The 23,102-nt window shown below is 39.3% G+C and overlaps 2 protein-coding genes across 2 annotated transcripts; both read left to right on the plus strand.

Annotated features, from left to right (window-relative positions):
- The first annotated feature begins 342 nt into the window (after window positions 1-342).
- Window positions 343-5,711, plus strand: XB964428.S (provisional ortholog of progastricsin S homeolog). The gene is given in 9 exon segments (NM_001085567.1): window positions 343-398; window positions 1,798-1,933; window positions 2,117-2,234; window positions 2,666-2,784; window positions 2,947-3,146; window positions 3,374-3,493; window positions 3,606-3,753; window positions 3,861-3,959; window positions 5,419-5,711. Coding segments are annotated over 9 exon segments (1,152 nt in total). The 3' UTR covers window positions 5,575-5,711.
- Window positions 5,712-7,494: 1,783 nt separating this feature from the next.
- Window positions 7,495-10,813, plus strand: LOC121400774 (myb-related transcription factor, partner of profilin-like). Its single transcript, XM_041584725.1, has 4 exons — window positions 7,495-8,146; window positions 9,354-9,470; window positions 9,556-9,615; window positions 10,512-10,813. The coding sequence occupies exons 1-4, from the start codon at window positions 7,696-7,698 to the stop codon at window positions 10,811-10,813; spliced, it is 930 nt and encodes a 309-aa protein (XP_041440659.1). The 5' UTR covers window positions 7,495-7,695.
- Window positions 10,814-23,102: the final 12,289 nt, after the last annotated feature.

Here is a 23,102-nt window from a genome sequence, read left to right on the forward strand (position 1 = left end):
TGGAAAGTAGCTTAGTATTATATTTTGTTTCATTATGCAAAAAACTGTTTTTAGGTGATCACCTTTGATTCATTTACAAAGTCACAAAGTGAACATTAACACTTATAATCAGATCTTACTGTTTTTATTTCCACAAATATGAAGAGATATAAAAGTTGTTTAAATAAAAGCTGAACATTTTGCTGGCATTACAGCAAAATTAAAGCAATAGTTTAAAAGCAAATTGAGATAAGGTTTTCCAAATGACATTGACAGAAGGATTAACTTTTTTGCCTAAAAAAACTCTAGCACCTCCATGGGTATATAAGGTATTCTGTTCATTTGTGGAACTACTTGATCACGATGAAGTTCCTCATACTAGCACTTGTATGTCTCCAGCTCTCAGAGGGGATCATCCGGTGAGTATATACTACTGGTCCTTAAAACTGCAGGATACATATATAAAAGTGGAAATTGAATAATTCTGGGTTAATCATACCCATAAAGCATTAAATTTGTTATTAGCTAGGAGAGCAACAGCCATGCACCATTAGAAAATTTGAATATAATCATCAAAAAATGAAAACTATAATGAGTATACATGTATATTTATAGATAAGAGCTTAAATGTAACATGTAAAGGTAATCCAAAAATATATTTTTTTGCATAGTAAAAGAAAATAATACTGTGGGTAAATCCTGATGGTTTTTGTAAGATGGAAAGTGCTAGGGCAACAAAATGCCATTACAATTATTAATTGTGATTTTTTTGTATATTTTGATGGAAAATTAAGTGCAACTAAGGCTAAAAAATCTAGGAAAACAATTAGCAACATTTATAGAAATAATCGTAAATATAGACCAGGCAAATGCTGTTCCTGACAGTGCTATTGACCACTAGAGATAGTGGATCAGGCCTGGCTTGCACCAGAGTTCCAATTGATTTCACGGATGTTCTTTTGGGTTGAGGATGAGCAAGAATTATTAAGAATGTCAAGAATCCTCAATTCCACATCTTTTCATTCACCTACATTCGTCTTCTGAAAGAGATCTACAGGGAGAATTAACACTACTGTGACTCCTTATATTTTTATACTCAGTGTTCATATCATAATTTTAGCTACATTATGGGTACAAGTAGCTTTCATGTTTTTTCATGATGTTATTCTGTGCATCTGTCAAAACTACCACTATAAGAAATACTTAATTTAGCCCATTGAAATGCTAACAAATGAAACATCATTGAGTTTATAAAGCACATTCCCAGACTTAGGGACCTATTTATAAATCTTAGTATAAAGGATTACCACTTCAACACACATAGTTGGAAAGATAAAAACCTTGATGCTTGATTGCCCATTTATAATGTTTCCAGCGAAAGAAGTGAAAATATGAAAAGTGAAAAGAAAGAAGTGAAAATATATTGCCATAATAATGGAAATGTCATTGTAGTACATTATAACTGAAGTGTCAAATAACTGTATAGTAGTAGTTGTTTTAGCAGGAAACTCTGGAACTCAAAATGTTGACATGTTGTTTCTGTTTTTCTAAGCATTTTGCGTCTACTTTGAAAATTAACATTTGTGACTTTACCATATTCTGAACACATATCAACATCTCAAATTGTTAAATATGTATTCATAACACATTATTCCTTTTTATGGTAGAAACTACTGGTTTTATTATGTTAAATTTCACATTATAAATGTATACTATTGATTATTGATCACATTTAATCTGTTGAAGTGAATCTTATCTGAATTTGTTAGGGCACTGTATATAATCCATTAACTCACAAGTGTAATGGTTTTACTTAAGAGTCCCCCTGAAGAAGTTTAAGTCTATGAGAGAAGTAATGAGAGAAAATGGAATCAAAGCACCACTAGTGGATCCAGCCACAAAGTATTACAACCAATATGCTACTGCTTATGAACCCTTATCAAACTACATGGACGTGAGTAGCAATGAGAGAACTCAACTTTGTGTATTTCTTTAAACTTTTTATTTATTTATCTTTTTTTAGGGCAAATAGACCCTCATCATTTTGTTCCGTTTTGCAATTGCATAGATGAAAATGAAAGAAGACAATTTAAATGATGTTGTAAAAATAAGTACATTTATTTATTTTAATCTTTAGATGTCTTACTATGGAGAGATCAGCATTGGAACCCCACCTCAGAATTTCCTGGTTTTATTTGACACTGGATCTTCTAATCTGTGGGTTGCTTCTACTTACTGTCAAAGCCAGGCATGCAGTAAGTAACTTTTCCATTATATTTTTGTTCCATTAAGTAGCAACATAAAATAAAAACAATGCAGCAACAGACAATACCTAACTGGCCTTCCACATAAGTGCAGGTATAGGACCTATTACCCAGAATGCTTGGGAGTTCCAGAAAAGGGATATATAATTTGAATCACCATACCTTAACACTGCTAACATGAACTATACCAATATAATTGTTATACCAACATGGATTCATGCAGCTTAGTCAGGATCAAATACAATCTACTGTTTTAATTCTACAGAGAAAAAGCAAATCATTTAAAAAAATTTAATTATTGGATTAAATTGGGTAGATCACCTTCCTTTAATTCAGAGTTTTCTGGTTAGCATGTTTTGGAGACTGGATAAAGGATCCCATACCTGTAAAATATATATTAATAACTATTTTTTTCATTTTAGCCAACCATCCACTGTTTAACCCTAGTCAGTCCTCCACCTACTCTTCAAACCAACAGCAATTCTCCTTGCAATACGGAACTGGCAGCTTGACAGGAATCCTGGGATACGATACAGTGACAGTAAGTGATGATATGATTTTATTAAATAAATATATGAATACAGTAGATTTGGTGATCTGGTGATGTGGAAATTAGTTGAGTACAACTATAAATCGAATAGTCATAAATTGGAACATTTAATTTATTTGCCTCATTGCTGAAATGGTGGTTACTCCTTTGCAGATCCAAAATGTTGCAATATCCCAGCAAGAGTTTGGCTTGAGTGAAACTGAGCCTGGAACCAACTTTGTATATGCACAGTTTGATGGCATTTTGGGTCTGGCTTACCCATCAATTGCTGTTGGAGGAGCCACCACAGTGATGCAGGGAATGATGCAGCAAAATCTTCTAAACCAACCTATCTTTGGGTTTTACTTGAGTGGGTAAGCATTAATCAGTATCCCTTAATTATTTAATAAAGCTGAGGTAAACCATATATATGTATGCCACATCAATGCTTACATTGGTATTATATGTAATATTTAATAAGGAATCAATGCTTACTTGGGTATTATAAGTAATATGTAATAATGAAAAAAATAAATATTATTTTGTGTATATTTTAAATGGCAGTAGTAGGCTTATATTCTAAAGCTAATTTATTTTTCAGACAAAGCTCTCAAAATGGTGGTGAAGTGGCCTTTGGTGGTGTTGATCAAAATTACTATACAGGACAAATCTACTGGACCCCAGTGACATCAGAAACATACTGGCAAATTGGAATCCAAGGGTAACTAGTCTATAAGGCAGCACAGTCTATTATCTTCATCTCGGCCTCTGTAAAAAAAACAACAACAAAAAACCTAATTTAACATAAATAATCTTGACCAAACTTTTTTCAGGTTCTCTATAAATGGACAAGCTACAGGCTGGTGCAGCCAAGGATGTCAAGCTATCGTTGACACTGGAACCTCTCTGTTGACTGCTCCACAGAGTGTTTTCTCTTCTCTCATTCAATCTATTGGAGCTCAGCAAGATCAGAATGGACAGGTAAAATATAGAATTATTCATATTAAGAGTGAGTCACTCCCTCAACTCTGACAGAAATAGCTTCAAAATTAAATTGAACTCAAGTGTCTTTTATTTTCTCCTTTCAGTATGTAGTAAGTTGTAGCAACATCCAGAATCTTCCAACAATCAGCTTCACCATCAGTGGGGTCTCTTTCCCTCTGCCACCATCTGCATATGTTCTTCAGGTAATTTGCAGTGTTTTAATGGCAATGTCTGTATATAACTTTATTTATATAGTGCTACTGGGCACAGTCTAATTTTACAGTGTAAACATGTATGGACTGGCAGGACAAGCATTCTAATAAAAAATAAGTAAAATAAATATATAAATACACAGATTGTTAGTTCATCCAGATTTTCATGCAACGATAAAACATCCTAGTGGATTTAATTGTACTGCATAGCTTTGTCTCATCGTCAAACACAGATACAATGCCCTCCCCCAAGTATTTCAACTAATTAAATAAAAGTGAACCCAGTAAAAATCACCACTATAACCCTACTCCAAGAAGAAACTGCACCATTGACAGTCACATTTTGAAAATGATCAGTTCGTTATTTTCTGTTTTTGCCTTCTTAACTGCTGCTCTGCAAAACTTGTACTATTTATTGGACATAAAGGAAGCATCTATCCCCTCTGACTTTAGTTTAGTGTTTAACTAAAATATAACTTTCAGTAGGCCATTTTCCAGAAAAGGTGTATGAACTTTACTGGTGTACTGTATGAACTCGTGTTTTTCTTTTTGTTATCAGCCAACCTTCATGCATTAGTAAATATAAATTTAATCCTGGTTCCAGTTTTTATATTGTGTAGATGCAACTTTTGGCCCTCCCTGTCATGCATTATATCACTATCTCCACCTCTCCACCCATTTTCCTCAACTATGCCAGAACCTCATCTAACTCACATTCGACAGAATTAGACACTGCTACCCCATATCTAGTTCAAAATCCCAACCCTCTAACCATCCTTTCCCACGACACAGTTGCAACATGATCAAGAGGTGCAGCCCATCCCAGACAAAAAGCCTATAGTGAATACAAAAATTGGCCCAATCCTCTAAAATTACCAAGGCCTCTTGCCTACACCAGACTCTTAGCCATGCATTGTTTCCCTAAGTTCCCTCTGCCTCTATAATGTAGACCTTGGTTAAATAAAAATAATTCTATTAAAATAATGCAGTATGGCAACTACAAAACTACAATCGGCACTTGTGATAATGTAAACAATGCTGCTGCCCATAACACACCATTTTACATTTATTTTGACATTTTATTTTTTTACATTATATTTTAACAGGGATTTTTTAATAGTGAAGAGTCCATTGCTATGGGCCCTTTGGAATATATTGATAAAAACAATATATTTTATATTGTTTATCAATTGCTATATCAGGATTTTAAAAGCCATTTTCCAGATTTTGTCAAACTGCAATGCATGTAGTGATGTCCACATCTCTAACAGTGACACTAATGTTTACTTTTTGCACAACAAAAAGACAAATAATATCCATTTCTGTTGATAATTATGCTTATTTTTATGATTCTTTAATATAATTTTTACAAATTGAAAATAATTGAAAGTTTGCTAACATTTACATTTTGCTGGGTTTTAATTGTTTTCCCTGTTTCTTTTGTTTGTAGCAAAGCAGTGGGTATTGTACCATTGGTATCATGCCCACCTACCTTCCCTCCCAGAATGGTCAACCTCTGTGGATCCTGGGTGATGTCTTCCTTAGGGAGTACTACTCTGTCTATGATCTGGGCAACAACCAAGTTGGTTTTGCAACTGCTGCGTGAAGTAAAGTCTTGGAGGCTACCTTCCCTAAAGCAAACATATGATTAGCACAATGTCAGTGTGATAAATTGCACATTTTGTCTTGATAAAACGTTAGCTTTAATTGGCTGTTTGTCATAAATAAAGTAGCAATTACCCTTGACTTTTATTGTTTTTTAAACCTATGTGCTTTGTTCGTCCATATTTCATCAACTCCACTATTTACCTTCACATATGTCCCTACCTTCTTTTCTCCATTTATTGTGTTGCGTACCAAGGAAATAACAGAATAATACCTATATCCCCCGGGTCTTCAGAGTCTATTTATTTAGAATATTTATTTAGAAATATAGAGTTATGTTTTGGTAGCTGAGGATGAGTAGAGTATAACAGTGCTTTATTAACAGGCTCATGCAGCCATTACACAACAATAAGCAACTCTAACACCACAAGCTGTATAGAAAGTATGCACAGAATTAGTATAAGTATAAACACCACATATTCCCCCTATAGTAGGAAAGCATTTGGACAACTATAATAAACAGCAACAATTAAACAGTATGCATTTTAAAACAATATTATACATTCTTCATGTCACAAAGTCCTTGGTCCATGCATGTAGTTTTCTGATTCTCTCAGTACACCTTATAGGTTCACTTTCTTCAGGTCTATTGCAGTTGACATCAGGAGTAAGAAAATGTGCTTCATCAAATGGAGCTTCTCCAAAGTCATATCTAACAGGAGCAAGACAACTTGCATTCCATATGCGTCCATCATACATCAGTTTATTTGTGTATGGTCCTCGCTGGCATCTCAGTTCAAGTGGTGTAGTAAATTTAGATTGTCCTTGTTTCAGTATTCCTGGTTTCTTAATTCTGACTAAAGATCCAGGCTGAAAGTGTACTTCTCTGGCACCATGTTTTCTGTCAGTATAAGCCTTGCATTGGGTTTGTTGACTTTTCACAATGTCAGCAGTAGATGATTTTGTAGGCACAGTATTTTGTGGAAGTTTGATGTCTACAACATGTAACTTAGGGGCCGATTCATCAAGGGTCGAATATCGAGGGTTAATTAACCTTCGATATTCGACTAGGAATTGAAATCCTTCGACTTCGAATATCGAAGTCGAAGGGTTTTTGTGCTATTTCCGATCAGAGTAAAATCGTACGATCGAACGATTTATCCTGCGATCGCAGGAATAGTGCCTTCGATTCGAAGTATTCGGTCGTAGCGTACTGTCGAATAAGATCGAAGTAAGATCGAAGTGACCCTTGCCCCACTTGTATTCGAATCGATCGATTCGAAGTTTTTATGCCCCACTTCCTTTTTGCCATTTTTTTCAAACAGGAAGCCCTCTAGAGGCCATTTTAGGTGCATTTTCGGCCCAATTGCGCACTTGCTATTTAGACTGCACAGGTGGAGGAGGTGTCTGAGGCAGGTTGCTTTTTTTTTTGAAAATGGCTGGTAGGAGGAGGCTTGAGGAGGAGGAGGAGGAGGGGGAACGTCTCTCCAGCCCTGGGGAAGTGCCAACGGCGGCTGGATCCCACACTATGTGGGATCTTAGTCGTCGCAGGAGGGGGAGAGAGGGGGGCACAGGCTGGGGAGTCACTGGGAGGGGTTCCTGGGGGGAGGAGGAGGAGGAGGAAGAGAGTGGGTCAGGTGGGGGGTCCCGTAGTGGGGGTGAGAGTAGGGCAGGGGGGTCCCGTAGAGGGAGGGAGGAGCGTAGGGCAGGGGGGTCCCGTAGAGGGGAGGAGAGTAGGGCAGGGGGGTCCCGTAGTGGGGGTGAGAGTAGGGCAGGGGGGTCCCGTAGAGAGGGGGAGCGTAGGGCAGGGGGGTCCCGTAGAGGGGAGGAGAGTAGGGCAGGGGGGTCCCGTAGAGGGAGGGAGGAGCGTAGGGCAGGGGGGTCCCGTAGAGGGGAGGAGAGTAGGGCAGGGGGGTCCCGTAGAGGGAGGGAGGAGAGTAGGGCAGGGGGGCAGGAGCATAGTGTAGGGAGGGTGTCCCCCAGCCAACGCAGGGAGTCCCCCAGGGCACGCTGCGTGTCTCGCCCGCCATCTGGGGCACGCAGCGTGTCACGCACCCCACCCAGGGCTCGGAGAGGCTCCCCCAGGAGGAGGACACAGAGGCTGCCCAGCAGCGAGGAGGAGATGGAGGCACGACCAACTGCCTCAGAGAGGAGACAGGAGGAGGAGGAGGAGGGTGATGATGACGGAGGAGAGGAGGGCCCCACCAACAAAATGGCCCGAAGGTTTACCAGTGATGAGAATGGAGCACTGGTGGATGAGGTGTTAGCGCAATGGGATGTGCTGTTTGGGAGTCGGTCCCATCGTATCAGTGCTGCCAGATGTCAACACCACTGGCAGCAGGTAACGGACAAGGTGAACACTGTGGGCGCTTTACACAGGGATCGCCCCACAGTGTACAAGCGCTTCAGTGACCTGAAGCGTTGGCTAAGGGCAAAGCTGGTTACCAGGAGAGCTAAAGCCCAGAAGACCGGCGGAGGGCGAGTCCCTCCACTCAGACTGAAGCCCTACGAGCGCCGGCTTCTGGACATTTTGAGCAAAGAGGGCAGTGAAGGAGTGGACACAGACTGGAGAAGTAAGTTGAATTTTATAGAAACAAACATCTGACTCCTTTTTTCCACATTCACATCATTTAGATAAATGTCTAATTTCCCCTTTAGTATTTCACTTCTTTGCTAAAATATTGCTCCTGTTTTGCATTAGAGGAGTTTCTTGTGCTTTTCTTTACAACTTTGCTGTTTGTTCATTACTAGTTATTAAGTGCAGCTGTAACATAGACAAAATGGCAGCCATTTCTTTATTAACCATTTCCCCACTATAGTACAAATGTTTAGAAACTGCATTAAAGGGGTGGTTCACCTTTAAGTTAACTTTTAAGTATGTTCTAGAATGGCCAAGTCTAAGCAACTTTTCAGTTGTCCTTCATTATTTATTTTTAAAATTAAAGGACTCTTTCCAGCTTTAAAATGTGGGTCTAGAAATGCTCTGTAAGACTACACATGTGATGTTATTGTGAGTTTTTATTACTCATATTACTAATTAGACCATCCACTAATTATATTCCAGTCTCTTCTTCAGATGAATGCATGGTTGCTATGCTAATTTGGACCCTAGCAACCAGATTGCTGAGACTGCAAAGTTTAGATCTGCTGATTAAAAACCTAAATAACTTTAAAATCACAAGTATTGTCATATATTACATTCTCTTCTGCTCGCACCATTGCAAATGTATTTAAAGGAACAGTAACACCTAAAAATATAAGTGTTTTAAAGTAATGAAAATGTCATGTACTGTTGCCCTGCACGGGTAATACTGGTGTGTTTGCTTCAGAAACACTACTATAGTTCATATAAACAAGCTGCTGTGGAACAGGAATTGAAAAAAGTCTATATGGCACAGGTTAAATAGTGGATAATAGATAACTCCATTATGTTCTACAGAGTTTATCTGCTGTATAACCTGAGCCTTTTCTCATTTGAATGGCTGCCCCCATTGCTACACAGCAGCTTATTTATATAAACAATAGTAGTGTTTCTGAAGCAAACACAGCAGTTTTACCAGTGCAGGGCAACACTATTTTCATTACTTTAAAACACTTATTTTTTGATGTTACTGTTCCTTTAAGTTTTAACCATTCCATCTCACTTGCTGTACCATTCCATTGGAGTTAGTATTTGGAATGAGAAATAAAATAGATTTGTAGCATGTGGGAGGTCTCTTGCAATTCCATATGATTTTGTTTTTTTAATACTTTTTTTGTTTTCTTTATTCACAATTGCAGTACCGCCGCAAACATCGCGGCCTGACTCGGGCAGTGACCAGGACCAGGACGACGCCGCTCAGCAACCCCAGGAAGAGGGTGAGGCTGAAGATCGTGATAGAGCCCCGGAAGCTCAAGGTACAGACATGTTCAATGTTGTGGCCAATGTAGTTGCTTCCTCGACTTGTTTACAGCATTACTAATGTCCTATCTCACATTACAGAACACCGAGCTGAAAGCCGCGCCCAGTCACCAGATGTGATACCTGTGGTGCCCCCCAGACGTAAGAGTAATTTTATAACTAATAACCCCTTACTTTATTTGTCTGTGTGTCACCAAAGATGCCATGTATTGGTTAAGCTGAGCTCAGGAGAGGTGGTTAGGAGAATAAAATAGGATCAGACAGCTAGAGCAGAGTTTCTATGGGAACCAGTAATGATGTCTGCTCAGTGGCTGTTAGACTGGAGGGTGTGTTTAGTAATCTGAGCTGAGAAGAACTGAGCATGCTCATTAGCCAACAGCCAAAGGGAATTCCTGAGGGAGGGCCAGAGTGAGTTAGAAGAGGAGAAGGAATTCTAAGTGATTAAGGGGATACTGCAGACTTTACTGTTAACCTTTTAAAAACCAGTGGCAGGTATCTGAAGCTCCTCCTCACTGGGAGGGAGGGTTTACATGTCCTTTCAAACTTTTTTTTTGTCAAAAAAAAAAAAAAAAAACTTGTTTTCCAAGCTACAGACTGGTGTGAAATTTTCACTCTAATGTTTTGTTTATGCCAGCCCGCCCAAAAGAAAACACCACCTCCAATCTAAATGTGGCCAAACACGGGCCAATAAAAGCTGCCGACAGACCGACAGCTTATTGGCCCGTGTATGGGGGCCCCTGACGGGCTTCCCCGATCGAGATCTGGCCATAAGTCGGCCAGATCTCGATTGGATGGGACTAAAATCCCGTCGGATCACGAAGGCATCTGTTCGTTGATGCGGTCCTGCGTTCCTATTCGTTATGATCCGATCGTTGGTCCCTAGGGCCCACAATCGGATCAGTGCGATATTGCCCACCTCAAGGTGGGCATATCGGAGAGAGATCCGCTCGTTTGTTGTGGGTTATGCACATTCCAATATATATACTTAGATTTGATTTTTCTTGTAGGTCGTGCTGCTGCCACTGCTGCTGCTGCAGCAATTGGGGGACCACCACAGGAGGAAGGATGGCGACTGGGTGAGCAACCTGCGGCACAACCGGGGCTCGTTGACGCCATGATGGCTGCCATGCAGCCTATGCTCCACCAGCAGCGCCGCCAGGAACTCTGGATGAGGCGGTGGATGGCCCTAATCCATAGGGATATTCAGGAGACCCAGGTGACCATCCATCGTGGAATCCAGGACCTGGTGGCAGCTATGGCAGCCCAGCCTCATCAACCAGGGGGCTCTGCTGAGGATGAAGTCCCTGGTCCACCTGCTGCTCCCCCTCCACCCCCTTAAGCTCCTCAACATCGGAGGGAAAGGGGGCATAGAAGGGGAGACGGTCCTGTCCGAGGGGACAAACGTCCCTAGCTCCAGTCTGTGTCATTTTCCATCTGACACTGGCCTCTTTGCCTGTTTTTCTCCTGGTAACAAACTTTGCCCTATTGACGCTTCAGGTATCACTTTGTCCGTTACCCAGCAATGGGACTGACTCCCAAACAACACATCCCATTGTTTACACTGCTCCATTCTCATCACTGAGGGGTGCCATTTTAACATCTATTGGCACCCTTTCCAATAACACCTGGAAAAGCACTTCAAAACATCTAAGTGCATTTGCTCTAACATATGTATATATGTATGGTGTTATCAGCACCAAGGAGTGCCATATCTAACACCCATTGGTGCCCTTTCCAATAACATCTGGAAAAGCACTTACAAACATCGAAGTGCATTTGCTCTAACATATTTCTATGGCGATGCTGCAGTGTTGCCGAACACATTCACTTGGCCAAAAAATGTTACATGTAAGGGTCAATGAATTGTATTGCAAGCATATGACTACACTTTTTATGGTGTATTTATCACTAGTGCAGTGTTGCTTCAAAGGTTCCATATGCTAATCAAGCTCTGTATTTATGTGGTTTACATGTTATGTGCATTCATGTAACAATGGCCTATATTCTGCAACTGTCAAAGTGAAAACAGTGTACCTTGTGCTTTGCACTATGAAGTTATGTTGGCTACCTCTAGCCTACTTTGGCTACCCAGCACTCATAATAGGTGCTAACGCCTACCTCCTCCTCCTCCTCCTCCTCCTCCACCTGTGCTCATTAAATAGCAAGTCCAAGGTGTATGATATGCCTTAAAGGCACAAAGCATTGTTACTTTGCACGAGAAGTTATGTTGGCTACCTCTGGCCTACTTTGGCTACCCAGCACTCATAATAGGTGCTAACGCCTACCTCCTCCTCCACCTGTGCTCATTAAATAGCAAGTCCAAGGTGTATCATATGCCTTAAAGGCACAAAGCATTGTTACTTTGCACGAGAAGTTATGTTGGCTACCTCTGGCCTACTTTGGCTACCCAGCACTCATAATAGGTTCTAACGCCTACCTCCTCCTCCTCCTCCTCCACCTGTGCTCATTAAATAGCAAGTCCAAGGTGTATGATATGCCTTAAAGGCACAAAGCATTGTTACTTTGCACGAGAAGTTATGTTGGCTACCTCTGGCCTACTTTGGCTACCCAGCACTCATAATAGGTTCTAACGCCTACCTCCTCCTCCTCCTCCTCCACCTGTGCTCATTAAATAGCAAGTCCAAGGTGTATGATATGCCTTAAAGGCACAAAGCATTGTTACTTTGCACGAGAAGTTATGTTGGCTACCTCTGGCCTACTTTGGCTACCCAGCACTCATAATAGGTGCTAACGCCTACCTCCTCCTCCTCCTCCACCTGTGCTCATTAAATAGCAAGTCCAAGGTGTATGATATGCCTTAAAGGCACAAAGCATTGTTACTTTGCACGAGAAGTTATGTTGGCTACCTCTGGCCTACTTTGGCTACCCAGCACTCATAATAGGTGCTAACGCCTACCTCCTCCTCCTCCTCCACCTGTGCTCATTAAATAGCAAGTCCAAGGTGTATGATATGCCTTAAAGGCACAAAGCATTGTTACTTTGCACGAGAAGTTATGTTGGCTACCTCTGGCCTACTTTGGCTACCCAGCACTCATAATAGGTTCTAACGCCTACCTCCTCCTCCTCCTCCTCCACCTGTGCTCATTAAATAGCAAGTCCAAGGTGTATGATATGCCTTAAAGGCACAAAGCATTGTTACTTTGCACGAGAAGTTATGTTGGCTACCTCTGGCCTACTTTGGCTACCCAGCACTCATAATAGGTGCTAACGCCTACCTCCTCCTCCTCCTCCACCTGTGCTCATTAAATAGCAAGTCCAAGGTGTATGATATGCCTTAAAGGCACAAAGCATTGTTACTTTGCACGAGAAGTTATGTTGGCTACCTCTGGCCTACTTTGGCTACCCAGCACTCATAATAGGTGCTAACGCCTACCTCCTCCTCCTCCTCCACCTGTGCTCATTAAATAGCAAGTCCAAGGTGTATGATATGCCTTAAAGGCACAAAGCATTGTTACTTTGCACGAGAAGTTATGTTGGCTACCTCTGGCCTACTTTGGCTACCAAGCACTCATAATAGGTGCTAACGCCTACCTCCTCCTCCTCCTCCACCTGTGCTCATTAAATAGCAAGTCCAAGGTGTATGATATGCCTTAAAGGCACAAAGCCTTGGTTGTTACTTTGCACTATCAAGCATTGTTGGGTGTCCAACACTTTATCTGGCCAGCACTAATCTCATATTGTTGATACTTTTAAACTGGCCAAATTGTCATATAGTGACAAGTGTCATTTGTAGATCATATTGATTGTTATATTATTGTTTTGGACACAAGCTTATCAAGGGCCAAATTTTTGGATACTGTTTAATGTAAAGTTGGCCATGATGAATCCTGGGGTGCATTAGCAATGTCATGCAACAAATGATTTGTAAAATGTTTGTAAAGCTTTTGCCCTTTAGTGGTCTATAGGGGCTGCTATATTTTGAAATATATGTTGAGACCAAATTCCTCCTGTGGCTTCCAGCTAAGGTACATATTTAATGGTTTAAAATAAATATTGTGTGTTCCAAAAACAAACAAACTTTATACAGATATAGATTGTCTTTTTATTGTTGTTCAACTGTTTTGGATTTTGACAAAGATTGTGTCAGTAAAGCCACTAAAACATTACTGGGTGTGTTTGTTTTTCTTTTTTGCCAAGGCGCTTGTCCAAAATAGTAACATGGGTAATGTCATTTCAAACAAGAAAACAGAAGAAGCCATACGTGTAGATCAAACAAGAAAAATTCATTAACACAAATCAAAATAAATTTAAGTAGCCACACAAAAGCCGGTCATTGCTAAACAAACACTGCCACTTACCGATATGTTTTCTAAAGGTGACTCCACCCAGGTTCAAATGAGCATTGGTCGCACAATAAAAGAGTTAATCCCCCCCCCCAAATGCAAATAATTGTGTGTGTGCAGATCCATTAAGAAATCATCCCCTTAACACATCACACTTGTAAACTGAATCAGGTGGCAAGAATTAAAAGCCCTAACAAAGTGAGCTGATTGAACTAAACTACAGGTCCCAAGATGCATAGTGCATCTATTGTAGCCAGACTGCAAAAAGGGAAACAATTCTTGAAAATACATACATATCACCTTTAAAATAATATTTGAAGTGTCTTTGTATGAAATTGAAAATAGAACTTACCCACAAGCCTGCCGTCCGGCATTTCTCCTCGGGTGAAGAGGCCATGGAGAGCTGACTGACGCAGGATAGTGGCATCAAGGACACTTCCAGGAAAGCCAGATCTCACACTCATGATGCGCATGTTGGAATCACACACCACCTGCACATTGATGGAATGGGAGCGCTTACGATTTCGGTAGCGCTCCTGGTGATGGCGAGGTGGTGTGAGCGCAACATGAGTGCAATCAATGGCTCCTAGGCAATTTGGAAATTGGCCAATTAGGAAAAAATCCTGTTTCAGTCTTATCCACTCTGCCTGAGTTGAGGGGAAGGAAATGAGCCTTCGCGAGTGCTGCAGTAGTGCCCTGAGCACTTGTGTTAGTCTCCTGCTAAAGGTGGACTGGCTCATGCCAATGAGGCATGAAGAAACCTGCTGGAAACTGCCAGTGCCCGGGAAATGCAAAACTGCAAGCAGCTTGTACATCCCAGGCACTGCCTGAGACCGTGCCGTCACAGGTTCAATGGCCTCACTGATGAGACCATAAACCTGCACTATGGCACGACTCAGACGGAACATCCTCACAACCTCATCATCAGACAGCTCGTCCAAACAAAGTACAGATCTCCTGAAGTGACGATGCTGCCTGATCCTAGCAGGGACAAGGTGTTCCTGCTCCTCAGCCTGCTCTTGGGCCTCAAAAATGGCAGCTGGCAAAATGTCCATTCTGAAAAAAATCTAAGCTAAATGGCATCTGGTGGGGGTTTTTATAAGTAAGCCAGTGTTTCCCAGCATTCCATGCAGCTTTAAAACATTTAACCATTTAGTGAAGCGTAAGGATAGATAGGGCCAATTAATATTTGAAGTGATGTTTAAAAAAAATAGAACTAAAAAATAATGTTTTAAGCCATTGATACTTGAAAATCTTAGGTTAGATTCTGATAGATGCAAAAACAAACATGTTTCTGGTGTCAGTATTTATTTTAATGTAATTCACCAAACCTCTAGTGCAGCCAGAACTAAAAAAACAGTTTATAAAGTGATCCCTAGGTGTCACTATACACCCACAACAGTGGAGAGCAGCAGCAAAGAAAATAGAAGGAAATCGAATAGTCGAACGATTTTTTACTTCGACCATTCGATTATTTTTCCTCGACTATTCGATCATCTTCGAATGTCGAAGTACAAAATCAACTTCGGTAGGTCAAAGATGGGGTACAAATAAAACTTCGGGTGAAGATTTGATAAATAAGGTATCCTTCGAGTCTAGTCGCATAGTCGAATAGGCGAACTAATACATCCTTCGATAGTCGAATAGGCGAACTAATACATCCTTCGATAATCGTACTTGTTCACTTCGATTATCGAATTTGACTATTCACCTGATCGGAGGATTGCTCGACCGTTCGAATCGATGGTCGAATTCGAAGTAAAAAAACAGTCGAGGCTTAGTGAATCGGCCCCTAAGTGTGCATCTGTCTGCCATATAATAATTCAGCTGGAGATAATTGGGTTGTTGCATGGCACGTTGCTTTGTAGTTATGTAGGAACTCTGTTGTAAATACTTTCCAAGATTTCCCAGTAAGATTTGCTGTCTGTAATGCTTCTTTCAGGCTTCTGTTGAATCGCTTGATTTCTTCATTTGCTTGTGGGTAATACACTGAAGATTTCCTATGCACAAAATTTCTCTCTCTCAGAAAGAATTCAAACTCAGATGAAACAAACTGTGGTCCATTGTCTGATATTAACTCCATTGGATTACCTTCTCTGCTGAAGACTGTAGACAGAAATGTTATTACTGTAGCTGATGTTATATGAGAAACAAATGCAATTTCAGGCCATTTACTGTAATAGTCTATCAAGGTTATAGCAAATCTGCAGTCTATAGGAGCATCTGTAAAAGGACCCACAATATCAATAGCAAGTTTTTTCCATGCTGAATCAGGAAATGGTACTGGCTGAAGTGGTGAAATTTTAGACACTGGCTGTGTGGCAGTCACTTGTGCTGTAGTAATGAGACCATTAACTAATTGTAGATTTAATGCAGCAAAGAGATCCCTTCCAAGTATAGCAGTACCCTTATTCACAATGTAAAAGTCACATTTTGCAGTATTTGATTCAAATTGTACAGTCACTGGCAAGCAACCAAGCACAGGGATTGGATCCTTTAAGTAACTGACCAGTCTCAGGGCAGGTGCAACAAGCGGATCTTTTGCAAAGTATTTCAAGAAAATATCCTTTGGTAGTATAGAAACAGCTGAACCTGTTTCAAGCATCAGGTTAATGGAGTGCCTCTTGTCAGCAGAAGTAGGCTTGACATTGACAGTGCATATATACTTGTCTGGAATAAATGTATCAGCTTTAATCATACTTAAGACTGTGACATTTGTAGTAGTGACTTCATGAACATCTTTAGCAGAACTACGGCAGATCTTAGCAAAATATCCTACTTTTTTGCATTTGCGGCAGTGTACAGCTTTTGCAGGACATGTAGCATAATTTGGAATGTGTTGTGTTGAACCACAGCGAAACAGTATTTTTTATTTGTATTTGCTGCATGGTTTTGAAGTGTAGGTGAATCGCTTTCCTTATCACGATATTTTGCCTGTGACTGTGAATTATTAGGCCACAGTGCTGAATTCACAGTCTGTACATTCCCAGCAGTTCTCTGACTGAGAGTTTTAGCCTCTGCCACTGCTGTTTCAATTTGGGTAGCAACTGTAATAGCCTTTGCTATATAGGTGCAGTCTCTCTCTAATGCGAGGTGAGTTTGTTTTTTCCACTATTTGGTCTCTTAGCATTTCATCTTTTAGATTCCCAAACTCACAGGTAACAACCAGCTCTCTCAAAGCTGCTGATTCGCTGATTCTGCGGATTCGCCATTACATTGTCCACGTTGGCGGAAATTATATCTTTCAGCCACCACATTTACTTTTGGCACAAAAAAAATTCTTTATAGCAGTAAGAGCAGTTTCTGTTCCCAGGCAGTGGATAAGTATAGCACGCTTTCTAGCAGCAGAAATCTCCTCTTGGTCAGCAGCAATAATGTAATTTTCCAACATACGTATCCAAGCAGTAAAAGGTATGGTAGGCTCACCAGGGTTTGGGAGAAAATGTGCAGGCTGCTGCAGAGGTAGAAGAGACATCTCGTCACCAATATGTTATGTTTTGGGTAACACTAACACCTCAAGATGTATAGAAAGTATGCACAGTATAAGTCTTGAGCACAGTGACATCTACAGGCCATTTGTATAAACACCACAATGTAATGTGGTGGCGCACCACTACACAGTGCAGCTTTGTGATGTTGCAGCCATGGGTGCCGCCATCTATAAAATTAAATGGCATGCTCTTAACCAGAACGTTTCTGACAAACAGACCACATGTACTGCAACCCCACTGTCCAAGTTCCTATGTTACTCATAATAAAAAGATATTACATTTGTTTGACATGATCTATTCTTCATAAAGTAATGCTGATTATTACTTATAATGCAGTTCTCTAGAACATAATATTGAGTGTGATCCCTTCACAAACTTTTAAACAACTTGCTCACAACAGATGTCAGACTTATACACCTTTATTTACAGGCTGATATCATAATCCCTTTTTAAATATTGGAATTACAATCCATAGGCACAGAAACTTGTGATAAGTAAAATCATACAAAGTGGCTTGTCTAAGGATAAACTAAGCAATCTGCATGTAAAATGAACATGAATAATGGACCCCGCAGAACCAAATACCGGTTCCTACCACCAAAAATTTTTTAAAAAATAGGCTTAAGACTTAACTTGTTTAATTGTTTTCATCTGCAGATCAAGTTAGTGAGTTTAGTTGATTAAGACAAAACACTCATCTGTTCTTTGCTGATGCTGCAATTCCAAAACATTGCATTGTTGCAGTTCCAACAATATAATTTCATATTCCAGAATAAAAACAAAACTAATTTTATGAACTATGTATTAAAAAAACAATGTATGTGATATAAATGGTTGAGACTGTGTGTGTGTGGAAGGACACAGATACAAAGGTTTGCGTGCATAAATAAAAATAACTAACATTTATATGTGGAATGTAATATTGGAATTTGTTTTTGTGGAATGGGAGTTGCATGAAACAATAACTTATTTACACAAGGAGAAAAACAACTATGTGAGTGATATTAATAGCCTAGACTGTGTGTATAAGGACACAGACTGTGTGTAAAAATAACATAAATATCATGTGAAATGTAGAGGTGAAATTTGTTTTAGTTGTATAATATGAGCATATCATGAAAGAAAATCACCTGTTTTCACAAGGAGAACAACATTCTTTAACAAAAATTTAATAAAAATTGATATTGGGTAGTACAATAGGAAGTAATTCTTGTAATATTTTAAAAAGTGCAATGTCTGATAATGATGATAATATATGCCAGAATATAAGCAGGTACCTGTATGAACATTTTGCTGAAGGTGTAGTTTGGGAATGCCTTCCCAAAGCTATACAAAATCCACATCTATTACTTATAGAGTAACATTGGCATTTACCATTATGTTTCTCCAAGTATTCTAAAGTCTTTCCATTTAAAAATATTTTGGTAAAGGTGTAGTTTGAACACTGATTGGTGAAATCTTGATTGATGGAGTGGGGCTTTATGTTTTTAATCATTGTGTATACTTTTAATTCCTTACTGCCTATGATTAGGTGCCATTTGGGCGTGAAACATGCAAATTCCTACTCTGAATTGGTTTGTGACCCTTTTGCTTTGATTCCGACTATGTTGATCACTGCCTGCCCTGCTTTCTACTTGGATCTTGACTTTGAGCCTCTTAACCCTTTGGATAACATATATTGGACTTTTCCTGCCTGCCTGTACTGTTGCTTCCTCCTTGGTCCTAATTTCTACCTTGGAAAAGCCTTGGATCTTTGAGGCCACACATACTGTATATGCTACCAGTATACATATTATGTTGTTAATGTATGGGATACCTTCATTGGAATCCAGGTGTCTTGAATTATGGGAATAGAGGAATAGAGATAAATAATCCTATTTTTTTCAAATTATTTCCTTTTTTAGTTATAAATTGGTTGGTCTAAAGTCAAACACCAGTCTTATTGATCATTGTATGACTTTTGCGGCACAAGAGGCAGGGCCCTCTTGTACTCACTATACATACTCATTTATTGTATAGCAATGTGGAAAATGTTGGTGATTTAAATACCAATTATTATATATTAATAAATGTTATAAGTTACAAGACTTTGAAGGTTATTACTTTCATTACGATTCTCTGAAAATGGGCTTCAAGTTCTGGTATGTATTAATTTTTTAATACTGAATGGAACCAAAAATGAATATTAATTCTTCTTCAAATTTAGTTTAACTTGCCATGGTATATTTTAGGTTTCAGTACATTTGATTGCTAATGTGGCTGGTGGGCACACATTAATGGCAGGTGTATTAATTTATTAACAGCTTCTTGTAGGGAGGTAGGTTACAGACCAGGGTATTGGCTGCTGACTTATGGATGATAGTTACACAATAATATATAAAATCCTATTATAACCCATCATAAATGTCTTATAATGCCCGAAAAATCATAAAGCTATCTATGCTTGGCACTTTCTCCAAAATACACAGTAATAAAGGATATCAAAGGTTTTGGTAGTCCACTCCCTCTGCCGGTTCCCAAAAGGGTCTGTTCTCCCTCAGACTTGTATAGAGATCCAATTCAGAGTTACGAAAGGAAACCAGCGCTCATCCAGCACGAGGTATAGACAACAAAGGGGCAAGAGAATGATTCTCATATAGTGTAGTATTTTTGCATAGATATAGTACACCACTTTGTAAAATTAGTAGAGTACTAAAAAGGTGCCCTTTACAGATTATACTATTTGCCGTGTCACTTATTAGAATTCACACAGTGAAGTGAATCTTATGTGAGGGTACTCACGAACGTTTAAACGAGGTTTTGGCGTTTAGAAAGATAGTATAACGGTCATCTTCTCACTTCTCTCCAGACTCTGTGGCTTTAAAACAATGCGCTGACATAGTGTAAAATTGTCACTTTTTTTAATCCCAAAATAACATTAAAATCACACTCACAATGTTACTGTTAAAATATTCGCAATAAAACAAAGTCACCACTTCGCCGTCTGTTGGAGTCACCAGGCAGCCAATGTAGATGGTTTGTCCGGCATCTTGGCCGCCTCGTGTATCCCAGTGCGCTCGTGGATGACGTCACTGCCCGACGCGTTTCGTCTTCTGACTTCCTCAAGGGCTTCAAAGCTGTCAATGCGCATGTCGCCTTATGAAGAGACGGCGGATCCGGTTGCATGTTCCTCCCTTCCGCTTCTCTTGTCCTGTTTGTTTACATGTTGCTATAGTAACATCTTCCCAGCTCAGAATCTTCTCTGCGTTGCCACAGCACCTAACGGATTTCTTCCATCATAGAGGGAGGATTTTAATTTCCCTCACTGATGGATCAATATATCCCTATGGCATATACCTTTTGCCCACTTTTCCATAAGGACATTCGAATGAATTTTTCCATATACAACATAAACAGCATATTTATAACTCTAGGACATTTAGACCATTTCATTCAAATACAAGTTTCTTATTCCCATTAGATTATAGAAAAGCTCTCAAATTAATGTCTACATTAAGTCCTTTAGGCGTAAAGGTTTCTAAGCTATAAATCCAGCGGCTTTCGCACTGTAGGGTGGTTTTTACCAAATCCCCCCCTCTCCATCTATTTCTCACTTCTTCCACCCCCCAGTATTGTAGACAGGCAGGATTCATTCCGTGGGCTTCTTTGAAGTGTTTAGAGACACTATGTTTCTCATTCCCTTTTTTTTATGTTATTAACATGTTCTCTAATCCTATCCCTCAATTTCCTATTCGTTTTCCCCACGTATTGTAATCCACATGAGCATTGTAGGCAATAGATCACATTTTTTGTTTCTCCAAAATGCCAACTCAATAATATATATTACACTGGAAATTCTGACTTGCCCTGTGATGAAACAAATTCTCATGTTGAGTGCACTATATTTGCTGTTTATCTCATATGTTTTCAAAGTTGACTCTATTCCTGATTAGCAGCTCTTATTTTAGTAGCACAGTTCATCCTAGAGTTGCTGCCTTGTTGGTATTTGACTGGCCTAGCCGTAAAATCTCCAGCAATGTAATTGCCCTATAAATCCTCCCTCTTGACTGACAATCACCTATTGTAACCATAGGCCCATCAATGCATTGCCCATTTCCATATTCCTATTTAATCCTTTTGTATAAATGTGTATTAATAGTTTAAAAATGTGTGGTGTATTTAATATCTGAAATGCTTGGTCAATGTTTACATTGTTTCAACAGCATGGTATGTTTACTTCTTGTCCCATGGACTTTACTATAGGGATGATCAAACTTTTTTGCTTAAAGGGGTTGTTCACCTTTATGTTAACTTTTAGTATGACATAGAGAGTGATATTATAAGACAGTTTGCAATTGGTTTACATTTTTTATTATTTTTAGTTTTTGAGTTATTTAGCTTTTTATTCAGCAGCTCTCCAGTTTGCAATTTCAGGAGTCTGGTAGCTAGGGTCCAAATTCCCTTAGTAACCATGCACTGATCTGAATAAGAGATTGGAATATGAATAGGAGAGGCCTGAATAGAAAGATGAAAAGTAAAAAAACAGAAATAACAATTAATGCGTAGCCTTTGAGAGCATTCATTTTTTAGATGGGGTCAGTGACCCCCATTTGAAAGCTGAAAAGGTTCAGAAGAAAAAGGCATTCATTCAAAAACTATAAAAAATAAATAATCAAAACCTATTGAAACATTGCTTAGAATTGGGCTTTCTATAACATACTAAAAGTTAACTTGGAGGTGAACCACCCCTTTAAAGGTATGATGTAGAGAGTGATATTCTAAGACAATTTGCAATTGGTTTTCATTTTTTATTACTTGTGGTTTATTAGTTATTTAGCTTTTTATTCAGTAGCTCAACAGTTTGCAATTTCAGCAATCTAGTTGTTAGGGTCCAAATTAGCCTAGCAACCATGCACTGATTTGAATAAGAGACGGGAATATCAATAGGACAGGATCTGAATAGAAAGATGAGTAATAAAAAGTAGCAATAACAAATTTTGTTTTTAGATGGGGTCAGTGACCCCCATTTGAAAACTGAGAAGAATCCAAAGAAAAAGGCAAATAACCAGCAGCATAACTAGAGGGGGCGGGCCCTGGCACGGGACAAGCAGCCGGGCCCCATCCCCTCCGTACACCCGGAAACGGCCGCATTTACAGCCGCAATTACCCTTTAAAGGTGAACCACCCCATTAAGACAAAAATTTGCATAATTCACAATTTTGCCAGTGATGAAAATTTCCCCAAATTCATAATTGATGTGGCCTTATGGACACAAATTTGTTTTCTTTAGGTACAATTCAATACCTGTGCAATTCAGTTTAGGTCAAATGTCTTTGATTAAATTGATTAAGGAGTAGAAGACTTTGGAGAATTTATCCTTTGGAAACGGAAAACATATCAACCATTACAAGCATATCATGGTTACATAATATGAAATTCAGGGTTGGGAGAGTTTACAAAGGTAGAAACAAAATGCTAAACAATAACTACTTATACCAGCTGTGGAAGTATGAACCTTCCTCTTTTTTTATTTCTCTAGGATATAGCTGTTTCAGTCTTATGGGTGTGTAGCACCATCTTGTGGTTACTTTAAAGTTCATTTCCTGAATCTTCTATGCCATGGATTCTGTAGTAATGTTTTAGTATTTTTAATCTAATTTCTTATGTTTTAAAAATAATATATGTATATGTCTCTAAACTATATATATATAACTATATACTCTCTATATATTTATATTTAGAATACTGTAATTAGAGGCCTTCATGAAACTTGGTATTTGTTTTCTTATTTTTTATTATGCATTGAGATGATGTGAATAGATGCGCAGGTCTAGACATTGGGGTGGCAGTGGAT

Source organism: Xenopus laevis, chromosome 2S (assembly GCF_017654675.1).
Source record: "Xenopus laevis strain J_2021 chromosome 2S, Xenopus_laevis_v10.1, whole genome shotgun sequence".
In the NCBI taxonomy this organism is placed as follows: domain Eukaryota; kingdom Metazoa; phylum Chordata; class Amphibia; order Anura; family Pipidae; genus Xenopus; species Xenopus laevis.

Bases quoted from the DNA above. Each gene is read 5' to 3' on its own strand.
- LOC121400774 (XM_041584725.1), top strand. From the start codon at position 7,696: ATGGAGGCACGACCAACTGCCTCAGAGAGGAGACAGGAGGAGGAGGAG. The intron at 8,147-9,353 runs GTAAGTTGAATT...TCACAATTGCAG, and splicing joins AGTGGACACAGACTGGAGAA to TACCGCCGCAAACATCGCGG. The intron at 9,616-10,511 runs GTAAGAGTAATT...CTGCTGCTGCAG, and splicing joins ACCTGTGGTGCCCCCCAGAC to CAATTGGGGGACCACCACAG.